Source organism: Drosophila obscura, unplaced genomic scaffold (assembly GCF_018151105.1).
Source record: "Drosophila obscura isolate BZ-5 IFL unplaced genomic scaffold, ASM1815110v1 contig_1, whole genome shotgun sequence".
Classification (NCBI taxonomy): domain Eukaryota; kingdom Metazoa; phylum Arthropoda; class Insecta; order Diptera; family Drosophilidae; genus Drosophila; species Drosophila obscura.
Window position 1 is genome coordinate 8143196 of NW_024542679.1, and position 23221 is coordinate 8166416.

The 23221-nt window shown below is 42.4% G+C and overlaps 3 protein-coding genes across 3 annotated transcripts in view; 1 reads left to right on the top strand and 2 right to left on the bottom strand.

Annotated features, from left to right (window-relative positions):
- Window positions 1–8: 8 nt before the first annotated feature.
- LOC111071195 lies at window positions 9–1146 on the bottom strand. The gene is made up of 2 exons (XM_022362395.2): window positions 579–1146; window positions 9–506 (listed from the first exon to the last, which is right to left on the bottom strand). The coding sequence occupies exons 1-2, from the start codon at window positions 1083–1085 to the stop codon at window positions 147–149; spliced, it is 867 nt and encodes a 288-aa protein (XP_022218087.2). The 5' UTR covers window positions 1086–1146; the 3' UTR covers window positions 9–146.
- Window positions 1147–1422: 276 nt separating this feature from the next.
- On the bottom strand, window positions 1423–4489 carry LOC111071122. Its single transcript, XM_041592047.1, has 8 exons — window positions 4162–4489; window positions 3665–4107; window positions 3472–3599; window positions 3035–3409; window positions 2515–2924; window positions 2191–2453; window positions 1999–2126; window positions 1423–1939 (listed from the first exon to the last, which is right to left on the bottom strand). Exons 1-8 carry the CDS (start codon window positions 4399–4401, stop codon window positions 1482–1484), a joined length of 2445 nt encoding a protein of 814 aa, XP_041447981.1. The 5' UTR covers window positions 4402–4489; the 3' UTR covers window positions 1423–1481.
- Window positions 4490–7163: 2674 nt separating this feature from the next.
- The window catches only part of LOC111071185 (semaphorin-5A), a 39269-nt gene continuing 23211 nt past the window's right edge, over window positions 7164–23221 (top strand). The window contains exon 1 of the mRNA XM_022362378.2: window positions 7164–7481. The gene's annotated coding sequence lies outside the window, so the exon portion shown is untranslated. The remainder of the gene's footprint in view (window positions 7482–23221) is intronic.

Genomic DNA, 23221 nt, shown 5'->3' on the forward strand with positions numbered 1-23221 from the left:
TTTTGGGCTGCGTCTATTTAAGAAATTAACCCATTTATTTGCTATCATATCTGTAATGCGAGAAATACCCCATCCTTCCGCTTAACAATATCAAGGCTACTAGTGTACTAGTTTGGGCAGCAATTGGCTCTAAAGTGTGTTGAATTTTACAAGTTTGTCGTTAGCGATGTGACGGTGGATATGTTCAATCTCTCCAGGCGGCCCAGCACAAGCAGCTCATCTATGGAGCGCTTCGCATAGAACTTTTGGTCTTCGCTCAGCTTGAGAAATGCATGAGCCCAGGAACGGGCGTAGCTCTCGGCCTCGGCTAGAGCACTTGGATCGATCTGGGTGCTGTTCGTTTTAGGCTGGAGCGTCTCTCGTTTGAAGTCCTCTTGAATCACTTCGTTCTCCAGCACAATGGGGCATTGTTCCTCCGTTTCGGCCGAACAGGATTCCTCAGAAAATAATTTAATCAGCGGCCGCGTGTCAGAGGAGTTCAATCCCAGGTCTATATCCGGTTCCAGCTTAGGCCAAAGAAAAAAGGTCACTGTTATCACATGTAGTTCAGAATGGTTTCTTATTGTTTTTCCACTTACAAATTCTTCGATGGGATCTGGCTCATCATGGTTCTCCAGCTCCTCGCCCATCTCGTCGTACTGTCTTTTGGAGGCCCTCTTTTCCTCGTAGAACTCTTCGTATTGGTCGGCGTATGTCAGTTGGCGGATTGTCCCTGTGGATTGCACCCTGGTCGGGACCCTTTCGTTGTCGATACGATTGGGCAGGCTCTCAGAGTCGGTACCAGGACTTGGCGCATCGTCGACAGATATATTTCCGTTTTGCTTCAGGTACCGGACATGACATTTGTGTATACGAAGATTTGAGGTGGTTCCGCCGGTGGACTGCATAACCCGCTTGCATCCCATACAATAAAAGCGCCATTTCAGTCTTGATCCATCTCCCCTGACAATCTCCCGATATACATTCCACACCGAGCTGCGCTTTTTCTTCTTCTGCAAAACGTATTCGCCTGTGTTAATTTTGAGCAAAATGTCCAGCTGGGACTCTTTGCCCTTCTCTTTTTCGGGAGTATTTATTGTAAACATTTTTTGTTCAGGTCGTCCTCATAGCGGCGGCGCTATCGCCCAAGTTGGCAGTCCACACAAACCAGGGCTGGATATCTAGTAAAAAAAAATTATCGATGAAATAATGAAACGTAGTTATCGGTATCAAAGAAAAAAATGAAACTATCAATGAAATAATGAAACGCAGTTATCGGTATCAAAGAAAAAAATGAAACTATCAATGAAATAATGAAACGCAGTTATCGGTATCAAAGAAAAAATGAAATTATCGGTATCAAAGAAATAATGAAACGCAGTTATCGTTTTCCGCCCGAAAAGCAACTCTGTTTCGCGTTTTTTTTTCGCTTAATTCACACAGTTGTTTTGGCTGAGCAGCCTGAACATGTCCTTGTACTTTATTTAATTGATCTTTGTAAATTAATTATTTTGGCTGAGCAGCCTGAACATGTCCTTGTGAAATGAGGATAACTCTTGCTTTAAGTATTTCATCGTCTTCAATTTTTCCCTCTCTATGGCCAGCTTTTCCTCTTCTATTTCCAGCAATCTAGCCTCTCTTTTGCGCTTGGCTTTGTACGTTTGTTCTATAGTTAAGTTCTGCTTATCAAGCTCCTCTTCATAGTTCTCCAAACACGGTCTTTCAGAAGGCAATTCCGGCTCCTCTGCCATGTCAGGCTTTGCGTATTTCTCGACAGACGGTCGACCAGAAGGGACTTCTATTTCTTCGATCATGTTATCTGAGACATACTCATCCTCCTCTTCCTCTTCTTCTTTTATTAACCCATCTTGAGAATTGTCCTCTTGGTCCTCTTCAGCATACGCCTCGCCGATATTTTCGGATGCACTGTCCATGTCATGAACGTCGTCATCTGTAGAGGCTACAAGATAATAAATGGCATTATTTATTGTCTCTCTGACGTATCTCTTTGACACTTACCTGCACTATTGAAAGTAAAATTACTACTTAGATCGACGGCTTTTGTGCCAATTAGGAGCGACTGAAGTCTATAGAAATGCTCCCACTTGGATGGTCTGCCAAATAATTTAACATCCTTCGCCTCTTTGCTAAAAAAAAATAGTTCCGATCGTATACCAGTCAACAATATGCAATACGCAACAATAAACAAACCGATATTTTTTGGTCAAGTTGTCCATTTTTGCTTTGACTTCGGTTGCGTTTGCCCCGAATTGCTTCATTTTCTCGGCCATTTCTCTGTGAACATGGCAATTCTTGCGCCTGCCGCGCAAATCCTCGATGTACGTCGCCCACAGCTGTAGAAGCATTTTGGTGCCATTGGCACACCATTCGTGTCGGGTTGGATTGTCTTTGCGATACCGTCGCTTCCTTAACTCTTCTTGCGTATACTCCAGCTGAGGATAACTATTGGAATCCTACACATTTCCTGCAAAGGACCATTTCAAATCCAATTTTGGTGGGTGCATTGGTACGTACCTGATGTTTCTCCAAGACGTTTCTCGCATCTCTGCCACTGTGCAGCTGTCTCATATAATCTACGTGACACTTATGGATGCGGAGATTGGAGGTATTGCCATGGCCGGATTTCAGCACGCGATTGCAGCCGGTGCAAAAGAATGACGTTCTAAGTGTTTTACCATCGGGTCCCATGATGACGCGGTAAACTTTCCAAACGGTGCTGCGTTGATCCTTCCGCAGAAGCTTGTACTCGCCGTTTTTGATTTTCTGTGCTATTTCTCGCTGGGATTCTTTAGGTTTAGCACCATTTTGTTGATTGTTTATAAAAATTTTTCTTGTTTCCATTTCGTCGGCCATAACGCTAGTAATCAGCGCCGATAACGATACAAAATACCATCCGGCCAAAAAAGTAAATACCATGAAATACCCTTTCAGTTTCGAAAAATACCATTATATACCACGATAAAATAAATTACTTTTGGCATAAACAAAAATATGGCCATAATAGGTAAACATTAAATTTGCATTTATTTGTTTTTTTGCTTAAAATGTTGCAATATATCTCTATGGAATGCGGACAATTCTCGTACAGCCGCTTTCATAACTTTAAGCTTCTCCCGCTCTATGGACAGCTTCTCCTCTTCGATTTCCAGCAATCGCCCTGACAGACTGTCTTTCATATTCAATTCACTTTTAAACTCTGGCGAGGAGGTGAATCTCTCGTATTGATCCTCTTTTAAGTCTTCTGGGTCTACTTTATGATCATTTTTTGCAAGGTGATCCTCGTGGGGATGGTCGTCTATCTCGCCCTCTTCCTGTCGACCATTTTTGTAACTGGAAGCTGGAGAATCCATCCAAGAATGCATTTCATTATCGTCAGACCCCAAATCGGTGCTTAAAATGTTTGAGGATCCTAAAACAAATTCTTTGTTATATGATTTGTGTATTAGAAATGATTTTGCTATCTTATTTTACCATTTTTCTCGAACATAATATCCTCAAACACATTGACGGCATTGGTACCAATCAGGAGTTTTTGAATTGTATGGAAAAGTAACCACTGGGAACGAACACCGGTTGCCCGAAGTTTCTCAGCTTCAAGGCTATTAATAGGAAAACAAATTATATACGTCTGCTTTCCGAGGTATATTTATATGTAGATACTTACCGATATTTCCTCGACAGGTTATCCATTTTACCTTTAATCTCAGATTGACTCGGCTCACCAAAATCACGCATTTGATGTTCCATCTCTTTGTAAATTATTGTATTTTTTTTCTTACCGCGAAACTCATCCAAATGCTTCTCCCACAATTGCAGCAGCCTAACTGTCGCCTCGGAGCTCCAGATAAAGCGCTGGCTGGACCGCGTTTTCGAATGTAAGCTTTTTATTTGAATCTGATTCGCCGATGGGCGGTAGGGTTTGGACTTAATGCCATTAATCTTCCTAATGCACACATCCTTTGGCGCGTCTGTATGTTGCACGTAAATCTTTTCAGCTGTCTCGCTATCCCTCGATTTGACGGATTGCACAGGCAGAAGTGGGTCCTCGTCGGTGAGCAGTTGAAAGAGAGGTCGTTTGGCTGGTGGCGGATCATCTACAATCTCAGCCTGGAAGGGATACAATTTATAAGCTGTTCTACTGTGCCACATACTATTATTTACCTCTGGTTTATCTGCCAAGGGATCATCCTCATAAACTTCCTCTGGGTATTCTGTTTCTGGTAATGCTCTTTTATTGGTCGCTAGTTTCCTTTGGTCATTGCTTCGGTTGTTGTTGTTGTTGTTACGGCCGCCCAACATTTTGCTACGCGTCCTCGTTCTCTGCGCGTTGCACGTGGAACTTATGAGGCTGCCATTGGTTCTGGACCGCAGTACGGGTGTACTGGACCGTATCGTGTTCATAGTGCTGCAGGAGCAATTATTTAGGGCGCGCACAAATAAAATAAATATAATTATTTACAATTTTTGTTTTGTTTGTCAAAATCGGATTTATCGATAAAATATACCGCCTGGCCCTCAAAAATATACCTTCTCAAGATGGCAATGTTCAACACGGAAACATGTCTTTTACAGCACTTGTTTCTGAGAAATATCGATATTTATTATAATCGATAGATGGCAGCCCTGGCTTTAAAACGCGGCATTTATTGAACTTTTGTTGTGTGTGTTTCAAAGTAGTGTGGTTTACATGAAATGGTTTAAAACAAGTTCTAAGCTGTAGTCAAAGAGAAAAGTCTATATGGTTTAGTTCTTCGGGCTTAAAATCTTCGAAATATGTAATTACACACACATGTAAGTTGATCTCAATGAATTGATGAGGACCACAATTGCCCTAAAATATTCGCTGTATGGAGATTTCGCACGCATTTTTAGCTAATCAAGCAAATTTGACCTGGGGACGAACATAGACATCTGGGAATCAGCCCAAGGCACAACGGACGACAACAATCAACGACAATTGGCCAAAGATTACGACTAATGGTTGGCCGCCCCACAACTGTTGCATCTCCGTGCGTCGTCGTTGTCGTCTGCTTGGACATGCAAAGCATCAGGCGGCAAGGCAAGACAACTCCAGAGGTTGGTGTGCGTTTGGTGCCTGTGGGAGCTTGGCAACCGGTTTGAGGAGTCCCCGAGCCAGGCCAGGCCAGTCACTTCTGTCTCTCCTGCTGCTTTTTGCCGGCTGCAAAAGTTCGGGGCTCGTGCTGGTTGGGGCCAAAACTTATGGCTTTGCATTTAACCTGTCACTTAATCGGAACTGCAACCGTCTGCTTTCCAGCAGTAAGTTAATGACTGTTGTTGGCTCGTGCCGAAGCAGATGCAGCGGCCAGAGGTTTGACAGAGGCGTGGAAGAATTTCAACTTTTGATGTAGATTCCTCTACATATATTGTTTAAGTTTGAACGGAAGCATGTGCTGTAATCCCATTTTGAATTGTATTTATGTATTTTATTTTTCCTCATTTTGTGGAGCCAACTTAATTGTTTCTTGCGGTCGTGGGAATTGTTTCTTACTGCCATCCGTTTCGATTCTTGGGGTGGTGGCACGACAACAGCAGAAACAACAATTGTGGCGACCATGACTTTGTGCAACAACTGGCGGTGACAAGGAAGACAAGGAAGCAGCAACAACAACTTGATGATGGCCCCATTGCATCATTATGGGACTGACTCCGTTAGGGCTGGGCGAGACCTTATTTGTTTGGCGCATAATTTATGCATGTCGCTGTATTATTGCAGTTGCATTCGTATGGATGATGGCCTACGCTTTTTCGTTGCATGCAGCATGCAGCACAACCCGATTCATGGGCCGTGCCCGCTGGCGCTTGATTGCAGGTTGTCATGCGCTGGGTACACTCGACGCGCATCCATGTCAGGACTCTGACATGCTTCATATCCCTTATAAACGGGCATCCTACGGATCCCAGCCGAACGAGGTCTGGTCTCTCCAATCCGTGTGCTTTTTTTGACGTGGGTCGGTAGTGCAGTTAGATAAACATAAGATATGTTTGCCAGAATAAATGTACATAAATGTAGCCCAGCTGAAGTTCTGTGAGTGTCTTACCGAGTCCGAGAAGTCCTTTTGTATCTCTATGAGTACCGAAAATGATTTTCCTAGGTGTTAACTCTCCACTTTCGTACCGCAGAGACCAAGTTCAGAGATAACCAATTAAGATCCAAATAGTAGAACCACCAGCTGGCTGCTATTAATGCATAGAGTCGCGATGAACCGCCCGATTGGAAACACAGAAACTAATTTGATTTGACGAAAGTCAATTAACAAAAGAGTCGAGTTCGTCCGCCTAAGAACACGAACCCAAATGTGATCCGTCGACTGCTTGCTTATCGGGACAATTGAGCGTGCTCCGAACGGTTCGGGGCCATTGAAATTAATTACGTGCGTGTGTGTGATTGTGAGTGTGTAGAAGCATGGGGAGGGAGAACAGTAGCTGTAAAAAGTTTAATGAGCTGCCTGGACGGACGTACGTACACACGAAACGACACGAAACGTAAACGAAAAACGTGAAGGAAACAGAACAACAGTCAAAGCAGAAGAGCAATAACATCAGCAACGAGAAAGAAATACCGAAGATTTTGATACCCTTGCCGATCGATCTTACTTAACTTCGCTCTCAAAATGGTATAGACTTGTGATTGATCATTCCCATGGCAGCTACAATAGTACATATGTATGTATGTACATATGATTGAAAGAAATAAGTATGTGAATATTTTATGTTAATCACCGATGAACGATGTGTGTCAAACATTTCGACTACTCTCTGGCAGGGTATTCAAAAACAAAGAACGATCGAAAAGAAGCGCGTTTGTTTTGATTCTGCAGCAGCCGAAGACAGATACAGAAGAAAGAAGAAGCAGAAGAAAGGAAAACACGCAACAGCCAACGGCTTTTAAATTAAAAAGTTGCTGGCAAAGCATAAACGCATAAAACATACACAGATGAATACAAGAGAGCGAGAGCGAGAGAGAGAGATGGAGGGAGAGCAACAAGTTTGCCACAAACAAACTGGTTTTTTCACTCCCCACCCCACACACACACACACACTAAGTAAACTCGACTCTCTCAATCAGAGAGCGAGCATTTGCTCGATTGAAACGCTACTCTCTCTGTACTCGGTTCAAATTTACAATTTAAGCTTTGATTTTCTGTGGCCGCGTGCGGTTGTCATTGCTCCGTCTCGTCTCTTCTGTTGGCGCTTTTTCTCGTCTCCTTGGCTTGTGTTTTGCCAAATTTCCACGCGAAAAACCGTTTGCTTGGCATTGTAGATCAGATATTACCCTCTGGCAGGGTATTCAAAAATAAAGAACGAACGAAAAGAAGCGCGTTGTAGTGATCTATCCAAAATGTACTAAAAGGTGTCAATAGTGTACATACATATTATTTGGTACAATTTGAGAAGTCCCCAAACTAAAACTGTTTTGTGTTCCTGTGCCTGAAATTGCATTTGATTGGGATTTTCTGTAGGTAAGTTCCATTTAACGAGCTATTCAAAGATGTACAAAAGAGAAACCATTTGGTAATAAGAGAACTTTGTTGTATCTGCTTCTATCTCCACCCTCAAACCCTGACCTAGACAACAGCTGTTGTAGAAGCATTGTATTTAAAACGGATCTCCGTTTCGCAGCTTTGTACATATGTATGTATGTTTAGGGATATATATATATACATAGACGCGTTGTATATTGTAGATGACCAATCAAGTCCTCTCTTTCCTTTTATGGTCCCTTCTTGCCTTATTTTCACTCTTCCCCAGATCTGCTTGGTCAGTTTTTTCTTTTGGCAGTCCTATGGAGCTGCGACACCAGCATTAAATTGGGTTAAATTAATAAGTTTAGGCGTTTTGTTCCCAATCTTCGATCTGGCTCAATAGTTAGTGCTCATTTTCCTCTCTCAGTTCGTGACTGGTTTTGCGTGCAGAGACCGCTTGGGCGCTGAAAAACCTTCGCTGTGTACTTTTGCCGTGCGCCAGCTACAAGATATAATTGTTCGATTGATAAAACTGCCAAACCAAACTAGACCTCGACGACCTGAGAGACCCCTATTGTTGCTCTAATTTATTTGCGCCTTGAAGTTTCCGCCTCTTGATTATCGCTCGCTTTTGTTTTCGGTCAGCAGAAATGCAATAAAATCAAGTCGAATATAACTCAAATGCGGTAAGCCATATAATAAAGTGGCACCCACGTCCAGGCACCAGTTCCAGCAGTGGTACTTCAAAACTGACCGCCAGTGCCCTGGACTGTGTCGCATAATTTTCGGGCTTAATTGATTTACTCCAGTGCTATTGGTTGCCTGAGGTGGAAGGTTTGTTGGAAATATTTAAAATCACTATCTACCCCACTATCTGCCCAAGTTATCTGGCCATATATGTATGTATGTACATACATACGAGCAGTGACTTCCCCAAACGACTCACTCTCGAGTTTCGTTTATCTGCAGTTGCATTTTTGTTCAAGCCCCGGGGGCTATCAAGCTTCGAATGCATTTTGCTTTGTTTCAAGTGCAGCAAACTTGAACTTAAAATCGGAATAATATATTAACATACATATCCATTATATATTATATATTTCGGATTTCCTGTAAGCAAATATAATCATCTTGTTATTATTCATTTTCTTGTTTTACTTGGATATTGTTTTCTCAAAAAGTTCCTTTGTGTGGGATTTTTTTTTTGTAATTCTATATGGAAAATCTTAGGAATAAATGCATGTACAATGTACATACATACATTACGTTCCCAAAATCTTCATACATCTGGGAATTCGTTTTCCCCATTTGGCATTGAATTTGTGCTAAAGTGAGGAACTATTTCAAGCAGCGATAAGAGAAAGCTCATGCCACATGCCACAGCTACTGACCACAAAATCCTCTACTCTACCCATTGCCTGCCATATGTCATCTATGGGGCAGTTCAATCGTCCCGAGACTTGTCACTGTCTGCAGAGAGACTTGTGGAACGGCATAGCATCGCATCGCATCGCTTGTCACTAAATTGACCCATTTCAGAGCTTAAGGCGATGGATGCCATGCCATGCCACAAAATAACGAAAAAAAAAAAAAAGACAGAAAAGAAAACCAGAACCAGACTGACAAGCTTAGAATGAATCTGCCAGAAGAGGCTACGACCAAGAGGGAGGCGGTAACCAGTTGCGTTTACTTGTGCATGTAAGTACATACAAACCGATATGTTGGATGCCAAGAAAACATTCTTGGGGGCACTCTTGTATGCGGCCGGACACTTTCGGCAGACACTGGGCCGTGCCGTGCCGTGCCGTGCTCTCTCTCTCTCTTACTCTGACCATTCTCCGCATTCTTATCTTAATATGCACATTTCTTCGCATGTCTCTTCGTGCTTCTGTTTCCGATCATCTCTCGTATGCTCTTACGTGCGTTGCCTATTGAAGAACCCCTGGGCTGTGTGGTGTGCCTCCATCCCTCCTCGCCTGCTCATTAGCAAGCCAAGTAACGGTGCACATTGTTTAGTGTTATGCAATGCCAAATAGGATGGGCAATGCCCTCGGCAGCAACTCTGCTTCTAGCTGGTAAATATGTACATACATACATACATAAAAAGAGGGACAGTCTCGCTAATTACAACAATTGGCCAGTCGGACAGCACATTGATGGCTTAATTATTCGATTAAGTGCACTTTGGAAATGATTGCGAAGATGTTGCAGTATTTGAAATCTTCGGTACAGCATGCCCCATCAGTGACTCAGTGATCATTGAACAAATTTCGGAAATCTTAAAAAAAAACTAACGGAGAATAGTATATCATAATTCCAGAATTCTGTTTATCGATATTATGCATATTTATATTTTCAAAAATGTCTCATATTAATCCACAGTCTAATATCACAATATAATCCACATTCAAGCGAACATAATTTCCCCATATACTAACCTATTTTTACTTCAAACTATTGCAAAAAAAAAGAAACCTTACCTTAACCTTATTTGCATGCCAACATAAATCAAAATTTACTTTGTGGCATCCCCACCGTGACCCACAATAATTACAAAGAAGATAAATGAAGGCATCTCCAGCGCAGAAAAGCTAGCAGCAAATAGGATTTCATGCAAATGAAACTATGTATCATTTTTTCCAGCAAATACCTAAAGCTAAAACTACATCTTAATTATTTTCATTTTTTTTTGCGTGGTTTTTGTTTTAATTTGCATACACAGCTACATGTGGCAACTAATTAGCATTAATCATTCGAACCACAAAATGAAATGCCTGAAAATCATACACAAATATTCACGGTCACTCTCACTAGCCGCATAAAACCGGCCAAAAAAAAAAAAGAGTGGTGTGGTTGCCTGATTTAATGAGCCGCAAGGCATTCATCAAAAAATTATGAATTTATTTTGGCCCGGGTTGACTGAACCCTGGGACTGAGACCGTAATTTGGCCTAAACCAAGCCTAGACAAACTCACTCGTTGCAATTAAGCCGCGTGCTCGAATGTGCTCGTAGACTTGTATAAATATTCATTTGGTATTCATGATATTTTGGATCTTTGTAGGACCGGAAAGAGCAGCACGCGATGGATGTGGGATCTTCTGTTGAAACCAGTTGTTCCATAGTTTGGTATCTAAGCTGATATATGTATGTATCCACATTGTTGACATCTTAAAATCGTCTTTGATGTTAGAAAATGAGAACATTTTTCAATGTGAAATATTTGATTGAATTAAGACGGAGATAACCTTCAGATAAACCCTCAGAAGGCAGCCAGAGACTGAGGTAGACGCCAAGCTAATTTACATTTTAGAAAGCCTTCTGAAGTTGATTAATTTCTATCTTCCATCTCATATTTTGGCATACATACACATATACATACATTTATATCTACTTGTATTACTCGTGTTTAGCTTTAATATCTATACCAATTTTAAAGTTTTTTTTTCTGGTTAATTTCTCCTAAAAGCTTGGCAGAGATTTTGTCAATGGTTTTCTTCATTATATTTTTAGCATTTTATTTTTTATTTTTAATATTTTGTTGTCATTACCAAACATATTTTCATGTGTTTTCTTAATGATTTTGTACATTTATCTATTGAATTCTCATTGTTCAATCAATCCGGACACTGTCTGTTTGCTTTTGCTGCTTTTTTTTTTGGGAACGTGGGACAATTTTCGGGTCGGTTTTTGCAATACTTGGAGGGGGCTAGAGTGTGAGAAGAAATGTGAGAGTTTGAGCGTTAGAGATGAGCATCAATGTACCACGTCAAGCACAGGCTATGTATGTTGCTTGTAAATTTGTCTCTAAAAACAGATCACTAACAGATCACATAAGTGATATTCACCCATTTAGATTAAGGTTAGCCACATGTACATACATACGAGTACTCTCTGTAAGCACAGTCATCCACTATGATCTGTGACTAAGACTAAGACTAAGGAGTAACCCATTGAAAATCATTTGGAACTGCGATCACAATCAACGACATGCGATCGAAGCGTGCAATTTGAGAATTTATCGATTTTCAATAGGCGAATGCGATCTGCATACGAGGTGGGGTAGCTGCACAGCACAGCACAGCGGGCATGGCTTAGGCTTAGAGCATGCAACATTTCATGCAAGAATTCTTAAACATGATTTCGTGCTCTCGGCCAGATGCATTCATTAATGCATAATTATAGACAATTAACTGCAGGCCAAGACTATGGAAGATTGAGGAGAGATTGGTAAGAAGAGTGAGAGGCGGCGAGGCTGGCCTAATGGCTGCCAATGGTGACGCTGGAAATGGCCAATCACTGGAAATTGCAACAATTGGCAGCAATCTGGCAGAAATCCCGAAAAAAAAAAAATAGTATCCGAATTGTCTCAGATCCAAACGTAATCGACACTAAGCCTATATCCACGCTAGGATAAATATCTTACACTGTGATACATACATACATATACATATATCTGGTATGTGGTATCTTTTGTGTGGTTTTCAGGCCACACTCTTTCGCTTTTTTCCGTTCCCTTGTTGTTTGTTCAGGCGTTTGTAATGCTTTTCAGCTTGACTTGATTTCGGGGCGATGTCGATCGACAACTCGTTTTCCCACGTTGGAAATTCTTCAATTTGCGTGCAATCACAATCTCGACTGACACCTTTTCAGGTTGCAATCCCCCCGCCCCGCGCCCCCCTTGCCTGCCGACCGCTCACTCTCTTGAGATAAATACCTATCTGTGAAGCCAGAGATATGTGTACTTTGTATCGACGTTTGAACATGTGCTGCCTGCCCAAGCAGAAATTCTTTTGTCAGGTGCTCAGTTATGGAATGCAAAATATAACGCTTTGAAGGGGAAATCTATCAACATTTTTATTGATTATTGTCTTTTGTAAATTACGTAGGATCCTTATTCAACGATCTAATTATTCGCGTGTACATAATCTACCATTAGCGAACGGACACACAGAAGTTTAGAAAAAGACCGACCGACCGGACTGGTGTCAGCGCTGGCCATGTCATTGCAAGTGGCCTAAGCCCGCACACATTCAACCTTCTTCTCTAATTGCGGCCCACACACAGCCAACAAAAACCAGGCCTAGAGCCATGTGAGTGCGAGTACGATCCATGAGTGCCGTGCCGCCAGTATGAGAGTACTCGTACGATTACGAGTACGAGTACAGACTCGTACTTGTCTGCCCGTTGACGGCGGCATTAGTGCTAAAAACAATTTAGCATTTTGCATTTTACATTTTGCACGTTGGCGACAGATTTGCATCGGCTAAAATGCAAGCACAATAAATTGTTGCTTGCCTGAGAGCAGAGAAAAACTACTACAAAGTAAAGTGCATACTTTAATGTGGCATTTTGTCTTTTTAATTAAATTTTGATTAATTGTCAATGCGCCACGAAACGTTCATTAGTTGCATTGAATTATGAGTGTGTGTGTGTGTGTGTGTGTGTGTGGGCCCCAGTACATGTTGTTTTTTCTCCTTCGGCTAGGGGATAGCTAGTATTTAAAATGCTTACCTCAAAACCAGTCGTGACGTGAGTCGCGGCTATGATACCCTTATAATACTTATGCATATTTCTGCACCTTCTCTATCCTTGTTCCACATACTCTGCACACTCGAACCAACGAACTATGACCTGGCCGTTATTTTATATCTACGCATCTCGCTCGCTCCAACAGGGGGCGAACCGTCGACTAGGATTTAGGAGAGAGAGAGAGGAGAGCGGTTGCTCTTAAAGTGTATTCAAAGATAGAGTATCCATAGGGAGTATCTTTTGTGGAAAATAATACAAACCTCTCCATGAAAGCTTGCCTTTAGCCCAAGTATTTCTAACGCACCTTCTGTAAGCTCCACTCCAAAAGCAAGTTAAAATTTTACAGAAACAATTCCATACGCCTTTTTGGAAATCAAGTCTAGTCTGGTCTAACATTGACCTTTCCGACATTTGTTCAGACCTCAAGTCGAATCGAACCTGAGTTTTCAAGCTAAAATCAACAAAAACATAGCTGAAGTTGTAGCCACACGAAAATACAGCAAATGTGTAATTACCATAAAAAAAAACAAAAAAATATTCTGGCCTAATTGCACCCCGAAAAAACAAAAGCCGCCACAATGGCAAATGAGCGACGGATGTGGGCTTGTGAGAAGTTGGACCTTCAATTGCCAATTTATGATCGTATGATCGTTGCGGATCAAGACCCCCCCCACCCCCATGGACGGCTATTCCTTTCGGCCGAACTGTGCAAAAGATCAGCCATGTTTAAAGTCAAGGTCTTTGTGCATTCGGTTTTGTTTTGTTCGTTGCTGCTCGGGCAATAATTATTATAATTTTTGTGCTATTGATTCTTCTAACAACGCGAAATACAATTTGCAGGTCATTAAATATAATGTCTGTATGTATGTATGTGCAATTTAAGACTTTTGGAATGATAAAGAAGCAGGTTTTGTTCAAAGCCACAAAGAATGAAAATTAAATAGTATTTAATTTGAATTTTATTTATTGTTATTTATGTTATTTATGTTGTTATTTTTGTTGTACAGAAAAAAAAACATTTATTCCCAAATATTAAATAAGTCCCGTTGATAAAGAAATCTCCACATGCCGCGACACTAACCTAGCCAGGTGCTCGTTTTTTGTGCATAAATAGATGGATGCATTTATGTATTTATGTACATAGTATGAAAATTATTTGGTACATTCTAAGCCTTTAAGCATTAGCAGATAGGGTAAATTTGACATCTGCCTCTTCAATCAAAAGGCTAGTCAATTAATGTCCGCTTCGATTCCGTACTTGAGCAGATAAAACGTCACAGATTTGATAAAAAATATGTGCTGGTTTTTGCTGAGAGATTTGTTGTTTTATTGAATTTTTATTTTAACCTAATGTGCCGGCAATTACGCTTCTTGATCGGCATTTAATTAAAACAAATATTCACACAGTACTCGGCACTACTCGGGGCGGCTGAATTTGGATAAAGATGAGATGCTGTGGCGATGGTGAGATCCGGAGAGGCTTGCGTTGCGAACTGGCAGCAGCCGACGTCTGACCGCCCGCCCGCCCGAGTGTTGTCCGACTGGGGTCCGGAGAGCGTGGCTTATCTTTGACGAGATATCGCGGATTTGACAGGTTTAGGTTTTCGTGTGTCTGCCTCTGCCTCTGCCTCGCTCGATGTTTATTTATACTCTGCGCCTGCCTGGTTTTTGTTTTAATCTGCAAAGATTTGCATTTGCTGTCTGTGCAAATGATTTATGCTCTTTGCTGTCAGCGTCGTCGTCAAATGGATTTTCATTATGGTAGTAGTAGTAGTAGTATCGCCCCATCCCAGGTATCCATGCATCCCCTCCACTGCCACTGGCCGGCAGGGTCGTCTCTGTGTTTTCATTGAAGCCGGCAGCTTATTTGCCTGCCATTCAATCAAAGCCAGTCAGCCGTTGGACTTTGCCGAATTTGCTGATATATTTTTAGGTTTGTTTTTGTTTGCTTCAAGACTTTATCCACTTCGAGTCAATTAAACCCGTTTTCGAATCTATATTGAAGGTCTTGGTCAGTTTGGGGGGCATATGCCCGCCCCCCTGCCTTGCTAAGCCACAAGCGAACGTGCCACATTCGTTTGAAATGACACCAAGGACCCCATCTTAACCTTGGATTAACCTAACACAACGTCTTAATTCCTGAATGAGTGCCCTGAGGGTGCAACGGACAAATGATTCCCATTGGTCCAACAAGCTGGAAACTTAAAAAAAAGGATAAGAACCGAACATGAAGATGGATATAAATATTGTATTTATTTGTGCAACTGGCGCACCTTCTGATAACAACATTATTATTGTGATGATGTATTTCCATGATTTTTGACACAAAACAAGCCAAACAAATTATTTTTAATTGCTACATGCAACGCAGAGAGAGAGAGACAGAGGCCGAGAGCCCGCGGCTCATGGACCGTCGGACCGTGAGGAAAGTGTGAAAACTGGAAGAGATCTGTGCTAGACCTCTCTCTGGTGCGCACATAAATAATAGAAATGTTGTTCGAGTCCGTACCCCCACCCCCCCTCCACCCAGTCTGTAGATCGGCAGCTAGAGATTTGCCCATAGAGAGAGAGAGAGAGAGAGAGCAGCAGTGGCCAGCTGCTGTTGCTGTTGTAGCTGCTGCTGGTAAATGGCAAACATTTGCCAGAACATGCAGCGAAAAACCCCGGACACACGATCATCATGAGGATCGTTATGATGGCAGCCTAACCATGGACTACACTACGTGTGTGTGTGTATGTGTGTGCACAACAAACTCCACATGTGGTCGGTCTGGGTGCGGATCGGATCGGATCAGATCAGAGTGAGGTTGCACGGGAGTGCATCGGTTGGGAGTGGTGTGGAGTGGAGTGCAGTGGAGTGATGACGTCGGCCACTTAAGCCGGAGAGAGAGAGAGATCTGCGTCACACAAAGCCTGGTTCAACCTAAATGGTGTAACACAAACAGAAACCGTGAAAGGGAGGAGGGAGGAGGAAGGAAGGGGGTTCGGGCTTTGGATGGGAGTTGGAGGTACTTGACTTGAGAGCATTTACATTTAGCATGGAGGAGAAACCAGAGGAGGCTGGAAAAGTAGTAGGAATGGCTTACAATAATGTCAAAGAGACTTTGTAATATATACATACATATGTATATCTACATGCATCAAGGGTATGTAGAGTAAATCAGCTCAAATCGGAAAACGCAATCCCAATCGATACAAACAATCCTTTTCTTTCGGTGGAAAACACTTGTCAAATCTTGATCTTGGTCAAGTTGTTCCTCTGGTGGGCTCGTGAATAGAGAGCCAAAGCAAAGACCAAGGAAAAGAAGTAAAGACAGATATGATATATGATGACGATAAGTCTGCCAGAATGGCTGTGAAGGATGGAGGGCTAGCTGTAGCTGAAGAGAAAAAGATTTAATCAGCTGTGAGATTTTGTTGTGGTTTCTTGGCTTTTTCTTCTTTGTTTGCTTTTGTGTGTTGATTCCTTTCCTCAAACTTCTGGAGGTGAGGGGGGAGTGAAGAACAATAATACATACATATGTATGTATGTATATGTTTTGTCTTATGGCTTAACCTTGAGCAACCTTCAAAAGGGGATTCTAATAAGAACAGAGGGGGTCGACAGACATTGAGCAGAGGAGAAGAGAAGAGAAGACAAGTGTCCGCATTCATTTTTGAAGATGTCTCTGAATATTAATTCCACATGCGAATGTCGCATAAATATCTCCATATGCACATCTTTTATCTCCATAATAACTTAAATCTCGTATATGTATCTCTCTCTCTGTCTCTCTCTCTGCTCCATCTCGATATCGGTACGTTGCGATGCCCAAGCTATTGGTGGTATCTCCTCTTTCCGCCTGCACGCTCAGCATATTTGCCACTCCCTCGACTCGTCTCACATTCATTTCTTGTCTCGCGAATTGTTTGGTGTTTGGCCTCTCTGTCAACTCGCATAAACAAACAATTCGCTTGACGCCTTCCCAAAAATTGGTGGGCTCCACTCAAAAACAAAACAAAACAAAACCAAACAAAACAAAAAAACGTCGCGAAACGAAGCATAAAATTAAAATAATTTTTTGTTTTCATTTCAGTTCTCCTTTGTGGTGTCATTTGTCGTCTCTGTGGGCATTCGTTCTCCTTGTCTCCATCTCTGTTCTTTTTTGGAGCCTTGAGTCTTCTCCTTCAGTCTTCGGCAGCACGCAAATTTCACCCCAATCTCCGCAAGAACTCTACAACTTCGGCAATACAGACTTTGGTTGTTCCCTAGATTGGAAAAGAAAACCAATGGCTGTACCCTTGTCATTGTCTCACATTTGTGGGTGGGAGCCTGGAGCCAACTACACCTTCAAATTGTGTCATTTCTTTATTTTACACCTGCCATTTCAGCCACAAACTACGAAGATTACTGCACTCTTCTAATACATACTACTATGTAGTATTTTTTATGGCTGTACGCCTGCAAACTTCATCTTGAGCCATCTTGTTTTTGTGTGTGTGTGGTTTCCCTTTTAGTCGATCGCTTTGGGTGATGCTCTGAACCCAATTTACGAGTTGGCCATGTGCTTAAGATATCATTGCTATCCTCAGCTTTAGCTTAAGCCTGAAATGAATGCGACATCTGCGATGGTGCAAGCCCATCCCAGTTCCAGTTCCAGTCCCTGGCCCCCATCCATACGTGCGCATGTACATATGTGTGAAGAAGTGGATGCTAAAAATTCAGCTTAATGATTTTTTATGAATTTATTGCCAGAGCAGTCGGCGAGCAATTTGCGCATGCGTTGCCTCCAATGGGCCTGAACTGAAGAGGGGGCAAAGACACGACTCTCCAGAGCATTATAACCCAGGAAAGCAGGCGCGAAAAGTTCTTTCGTTCAGATGGAGAACGAAAACAACACACAAAAAAAAAGAAGAAGTTGCGATGTTTTCTGCTCGTAAACTTACAGGGTAGATGCTATTCCTGTTCGGTATGTAACATGGTGGCATGGTGGGGGGGAGGCCCTGCCTAACATATAAGCAAGAGAGGATCGCGGAGTTAAAGAAAAGTTAAGTCAGGATTTTTCGTACAAGTCAGCAGCTCAGGATATACTCTAGTCGGCACTGCAGAGTCAGAGTTCTTACTTGTTTTGTTTCTGTGGTGGCAAAGAGAACATTAAGTGGCTGGCCTGCCCTCTGCCGCATGCCGCATGCTGCATGCATATGGCGTGCGTTTGCAACGCCTACTAAATCATCTGGCAGCATGCCTCAATGTGTGTCCCGTCATACATTCGTTTGCACAAACAAAAACAACAACACCAGAAGCAGCACACAGCACACTGAGAGCTGAATCGGAGTTGCAGTCTGACTAAAATGTTGCCATACGCTGCACTTCCTGCTTCAGTAATTCCCAACCTCTGCAGACATAACGCAAGGCACAAGTTTTGCTATTCAATGAATGCCCCAGCTTTGTGTGAACGAAAACAAATCGAATTTAAAACAAAAAATACTCGTGTATATGCTAGACACACTCCGGGACAGACTCGAAAGCTGCGCAGGCTTCTGTTTCGCTATAAGATATAGCTTGAATATAGCCAGATAAATGTACATACATATGTATGTATGTATTTCCTGTGAAAAGTTATCCATTATGAGGTTCAGAAATATTTTGCCCATGATTTAGAATTTATATTAAAATTTGACAAATGAAATACCAGGAAATTGACACTCCTGTGGCAGGAGTATTGTTACCCGTCCAGCGCTCCAGATATTTACATCCATTATAATTATCGAACATAAAATTCTGTTGCTCCCACAATTGTACTACATATACTTACTTTCCGAGTATTGTGACACGAAACGTTCCATCGAGATTTCTAACATCTAAATATCGCATAGAACTAGCAGCAGTTCCATTTGGCAGACAGACAGACAGACAGCTAATGCAGCTTTCGCATTGAAATCATTTATGCTGGCTGATATTTATGGGATTATTTATTTGGTTCGAGTGGCGAGTGATATGCGTGTGATTGGAATCCATCGCAATGCAAACTGACGCCGTTGCCGCCTTTGCACTTGGCTGCCACAAAAAGTTGCTCGAGTGGTGCTGCAGGCGAGCTTGGAAGGCGTATCGGGTTTCAGTTTCGGTTTCTGTTTCTGTTTCGCCTTTGCCTTTGCCTTCCCTCTCCGCGACATTGCAATCAGTTTTCAGTTCACTTGGGCAATAAAAGCCGAAGTTGCGCTTGTCAAATTATATCGCAGCTGGAGAGGTGACTGATAAAATATTAAACTAAATGACAGCTATGGAGCTATGGCCAAAAGAAGAGAGGTAGATGCAGAGGCAGAGGCAGAGGCGCCCCCAGGGTCGTTCACTTGTCTAGTCCAAAAAAGTTTCATGTCTGCGACACCTTTGAAGCGGGGCACCACAGTAGGCAGGCCCTTCATTGGCCATTTAGGGGGCAGCGCTGATGCCGAGGCGATTCCCTCGAATGGCTCGCTCAGGGCCAACGCTGCTCTCTTCCCATGTAAATTGTGTCAATTGCTTAACCTTTTCGGCTCGAAGCGACCTTAGTTTTCACCTCAAAAGTGTTCAGATTAAAGTTTACTTAAAGTTTATGCCAATTTAATTTTGGTTTTTGTTTCACCTCTGGGGTCACCCCCCCTGACATTAAGTAAATTGTGTAAATGATGAAGGCACATTTCTTTCGGCTGAATAATTGCGAACATGCGGTTTGTTTTATACGATTTATGCAATTTAAATGCAGAAATACATCTCCCACGACTCACAGAACGGAGCGCTATAGAATATCATTAATTCATGGACCACTCCGTCTTCAATTGGTTAACTTTGGTTGGAAAAGAATCGGTTATAGATAAAGGAATAATCGGAGATCTAGGCGAAGAAATTTCCACTGAATATGATTAACTTTCACACCTACAATATCCCAAGATCCGAGATAGAGCTTGGCAAATTTCTCCTGCAAAAAGGATAAGTGTGTTGCCAGGCATCAATCAAAGGCAATTTGCAATGCGATCGATCGATCGATCTATCGGTTGCTCTCTTGTTCGCTCGCAGCGTTTCAACCAGCATAAATCATCAGATTGCAAAAAGGCCTTTGGATCCAAAACACTAAAAAAAAAAACATCAAACCAAACAAAAGCGGGGGAAAAGATATAACACCCCCCCACATACTATATAAAGAGCCATAAATCTCGGAATCCATTTGGTGCAACTGAAAATGCTGCGAGCTTCAGGTTATCCAAAGGTTTTTTTTGGCGCGCTTTCTGTTCCCTCCTCCCCCCCCCCAATCTTCTAGCACACAAACATTGTGCGACCTTCAAATGGCCCCGCTATGGGGGGTAAAGAGGCAGCGAGAGAGAGAGAGAGCAGAGCCGGAGAGATCACGCCACTGTTGACTGCTGGCAGAGCCAGAGACTGGATGGACTTGATGGAACACACGCACCAGCGAACAGATTCGCGTACTCCGAACAGAGCAGATCTCTGTGTTTTCTGTGTTTTACCTGGCTTACCTGCAGGCAGCCGAGGGCAGCGATCGATGCTCTGAACATGTTTTATGCATCCGCAACAAATGTGTACGATCCAACACACACACATACACTCGTACGCTATACCATATATATATATATATGTATATGGTCTTGTATATTCAAAGTTAAGGAAAACAACAGAGAAATACTTTTAAAGGCAACCCGAAAGTAGTAAAAAAAAAACAACAGCCTACAAAAAAAATGGCGAAGGTCGTTCAAAGGCAATGCAAAAGTTTGTGTTTTCTTTTTTTTTCGTTTTTGTTTTCGTTTTTGTTTAGGTTGCTTTTTTTAATGGCAGTTCATGGATTGTTTCCTTTTTCCGTATACTCTATAGCGAAGATTTTTAAATGATCAATCCTTGGGAGAATATTTGGTTGCAAATGGGAGGAACTGGCTACTCCCTAAATTGATTTCTTAATTTCTTAATATTGTGAAAACTTTATAGGCCTTTCTGTTTTTCCTTGGGTGGGAAACTTTCCCAGCTTTCCTTTCCTTTCAGCGGACAGCTCCAAGCCGAAACGAAACTCTGTAGTCTACTCAGTTATTGAGTATTAATGGTAAAGGTCAGTTCTGGTATCTAGTAATTATTTTAATTGATAAAAATAGAGCACCGAAATTTCGACCATTATTTCCCCAATGATTTCCTTTAGGTTTTTCGACCCAAAAATGTACTTACGGTAGTTGGATTCCGAAACGGAGCAACTTTGATAACGCCGTAGCCGTATCGCTTCGTCTCGACTCGCCTAATTGCTCCTGTAGCGGACGTCAACGTTTTTAAAATGTTGCTGATTTTTATTTTGGGCTGTTGGGCACCACCACCAGGCCACCACCGCCACGGGTTGGTTCCCATCATAAAGTTGTCGACTGGTTTCCTTTTTTTGGCATCGACGACGAACCGTTTCTGTCCGTCAGTGAGTGTGGCTGAGACGGAGCGGGGGGACTGGGGACTGGGGCTGTGGCTGTGGCTAGGGGGGCGAGCGGTGCAGCCGTGATTTTCTTTTTGCCATTTTATTTTCATTTTATTAACATTTCATTTGGGTAGTTGCTTGGTATGTGGGTCAAGTGGCGACACTTGGGAGCGCTTGGTTGACCAGAGGATGGATTGAGCGACTGGAACTGGGACTGGGTCTGTAACTGAAGCTTACACGGATAATGCCTTGATGTATTACACGTATGCCCGATGGTGGCCAATACCAATTCCAGAGCCAGTTTCAGTCGCCCAGATAAGGCGGCCGGCCACAAGAGGTGTCCGATATCGCCAGGGAAATATGAAATTACTTTATCGTCGTGGTGGTGGACTCCTTCTTACTGCTGCTGCTGCTGCTGTCCCACATTCATTTCTGATCAAAATTACAGTCCGCTGACAGCTGATGTATTACGCTAATGGAGGAGAGCTTAATGGTAGTCACTGTGCAGTTGAGTTTTATAAATGAGTTTTGGCTTGGCTGAGTTTTGGGCGCAACCCTTCATAATGTGACCCGATAAACTACATAAAATTGAAGAAATTTCTCCAGTTTTGTTTGTTCGAGGAAGTGGGGATCTACTGGAACCAGCACTGTGCCACTGTCAGTCAGTTCTTTTCTTCAGAAGATATCAAAGTGTCCAAGCTTCAGCGTTCGATCTTAGCATTTGTCGTTCTCCATTTTCAGGTAAGCCTCAAAGTTGGATTGAGACAACAAAACAGATTATCATATCTGTGTTGGAGCCATTAAGTTTCAGAATTTATAAACCTGATGCTGATTACATAACCATATACATACATATGTATGCATAACCATATGTTAAACGATACGATTCCCGGTTGACATGGCGCCACTGGAGCTTGTTCTTGGTCTGATATGCATCAAAACTAATTGCCAGAGCAAAGGAATTTAGTTATTTGCATACAAGTGTATCCAGGGGGTAAACGAGATGTTGAATTCGATTTCACTGCACTCAATGCCCAGTCGAACAAAGAACAAAAAAGATACAAAGTATCTTTTTGTGCTGTTGGGCCGGAAGATATCAAATCTCAATTGGTTTATGTAAGATTAGGGCAAATACGAGTATACCGCACGAGACAAACGAAAGTCAATTAAGGTTCAATCGATGTGGTTTGAGGCTTTGAGGCTGGAACACGCCTTCCAGCCTATAGATAGGTATACTCGTACCTGTCTTTCCATCTGTCCGATAACTTTCTACAATTATTTTCAATACTATTGAACTTTTCTTCTACTTCACGCTGATTTACGCAACTTTCACGGCAGCAAGCCAGCCAGCCAGCCAGCCAGCCACAAAAAACCCAACCAAAAACCCCAAACAACAAATTTATGGTCCCAGCAGCCGGCGCTCGCATCGAAATCGAAATGGAGAAACAACAACAACAACAACCGACAACACGCTGCTGACGCTGGCCCACGCAATGCCGTGCAACGAAACAAAAAAAAAAAAATAAAAAAAAACTAAACCCTTTAGGAAATTTTGTACAACAAAAAAAAAAGCACCGAAAAAAGCTTGAAGCTAGCGGAGTTCGCTGCATAAATCCGTTTAAAATCGCTGGCCAGGCCAACAAACCAACACACCAACGAAACTGCAACTGCAACTGCACCTCCAACTTCAACTTCAGCTTCGAGAGTCAATCCTCAAGCCCAAAGCCGAACTGCAACACCAACGCAGAGAGCATACACACTCCATGGCCCGCGGTTGGGTTGGGTTGGGACGGGTC